At 40.0% G+C, this 1,704-nt stretch overlaps 1 protein-coding gene across 1 annotated transcript in view; it reads left to right on the forward strand.

Moving 5' to 3' along the window:
- Positions 1-1,514: 1,514 nt before the first annotated feature.
- Positions 1,515-1,704, forward strand: part of LOC111083518 — a gene marked incomplete at its 3' end in the record, with an annotated part of 3,350 nt that continues 3,160 nt past the window's right edge. The window contains exon 1 of the mRNA XM_022380097.1: positions 1,515-1,569. Within this exon, the coding sequence (XP_022235805.1) occupies positions 1,566-1,569 (4 nt within the window). The remainder of the gene's footprint in view (positions 1,570-1,704) is intronic.

The raw sequence follows: 1,704 nt of genomic DNA on the forward strand, positions 1-1,704 counted from the left end.
AGTTAATTGATCCCAACTATCTTGTTGTAGTTAATTGATCCCAACTATATTGTTGTAGTTAATTGATCCCAACTATCTTGTTGTAGTTAAATGATCCCAACTATATTGTTGTAGTTAATTGATCCCAACTATCTTGTTGTAGTTAAATGATCCCAACTATATTGTTGTAGTTAATTGATCCCAACTATATTGTTGTAGTTAAATGATCCCAACTATATTGTTGTAGTTAATTGATCCCAACTATGTTGTTGTAGTTAATTGATCCCAACTATCTTGTTGTTGTTCTCGAGCTTCTCTTCGTATTTTGTTTCTCGCTATTCGGTTTGTTTGGTTTGTTTTGAAATCCGCGCAAAGCTACACGAGGGCTATCTACGCTAGCCGTCCCTAATTTAGCAGTAGAAGACTAGAGAGAAGGCAGCTAGTCATCACCACCCACCGCCAACTCTAGGGCAACTCTTTTACCAACTAATAGTGGGATTGACCGTCACACTATAACGCCTCCACGGCTGGAAGGGCGAGCATGTTTAGTGGGACGGGGATTCGAACTCGCGACCCTCAGATTGCGAGTCAAGCGCCTTAACCACCTGGCCATGCCGGACCATCCATCTATTCGGACAGACAAGAGTAACCCCAAAATTGGCAGTGGGTGCTTTTGACAAGCTGCCCTTCCTCTAGTCTATCAGTTCAAAGTTTGGGACGGCTATGTGTTTAGAGTCTTCAGTGCAACTTTACACGAGAATTGTTAATCACACAGACCAAGTATGACATAGTCTATCTTATTAATGTGTCCCCTGCGCAGCTAAACCAATACAGAATATGAAGAAAAAACCGCCCATTCAGATAACCTTCACGAAGCAACGAAACATTCTTAAATACGTTATTGGACTGAAAGGTGGCACGTGACGCATACGTGATATTATAGCATCCCTCGCTATCTTTCAGCGTTTATAGGACCTTCGAGTTAACAGCAAGTGACAAGAGAAGAACGTAGCATAGAAGTAAGTGACCGTTCTATGTTTCTTATTCAGGGGCATGTTTTTATAACGTTTTTACCGATATTTTCTGTGCTGTCCAATGAGTCTGTGAACTTTTAAAAACTTAATAACTCCCCATTACATTACTCTTGTTCGTTAAACATCGAGAAAACGTTCTAGATTCATTTCTTTTTTATTCATTCGGGGTTAATCACTCTTGCACGTCCTTGAATACAGGTCGTTTTGATCACGTGGGGTCACACACACACCACCCACCGGGGATATCTATGTTTATATATCAAGCATCAATGGCTATTATCGCCAGTCCAAACTCTTAAACGTGAGTTTAATATATTTCTGACTATTTTGTTACGAAATACCTTTAGGCCGAAGAGAGGCCAGCTGACCAGGGCGATGTTAGGTTAGAAAATGTTTTAAAATACAATGACGTCATTAGTTGGGTGCATGTGATGTAGTAGGGGCAAAGTTTAGGAGTCGTTACGTAACAAGCAAAGAAACGTCTTCTTTATGTATTCAAATTCGATGACGAGGAACCCACTTTGAGACTAATAATGGCTGGAGACGGCTTAAATGGGTAATGAAGAAAAACTTTAATATAAGTTTAACATGACAGCAAATGTACAACGTTTCGACAAGGTTTTGTCATCATCAGGTGAGGACAAAACCTGGTCGAAACGTTGTACATTTGCTGTCATGTTAAACTTATATT

This window comes from Limulus polyphemus, unplaced genomic scaffold (assembly GCF_000517525.1).
Source record: "Limulus polyphemus unplaced genomic scaffold, Limulus_polyphemus-2.1.2 Scaffold9940, whole genome shotgun sequence".
NCBI classification, from domain to species: domain Eukaryota; kingdom Metazoa; phylum Arthropoda; class Merostomata; order Xiphosura; family Limulidae; genus Limulus; species Limulus polyphemus.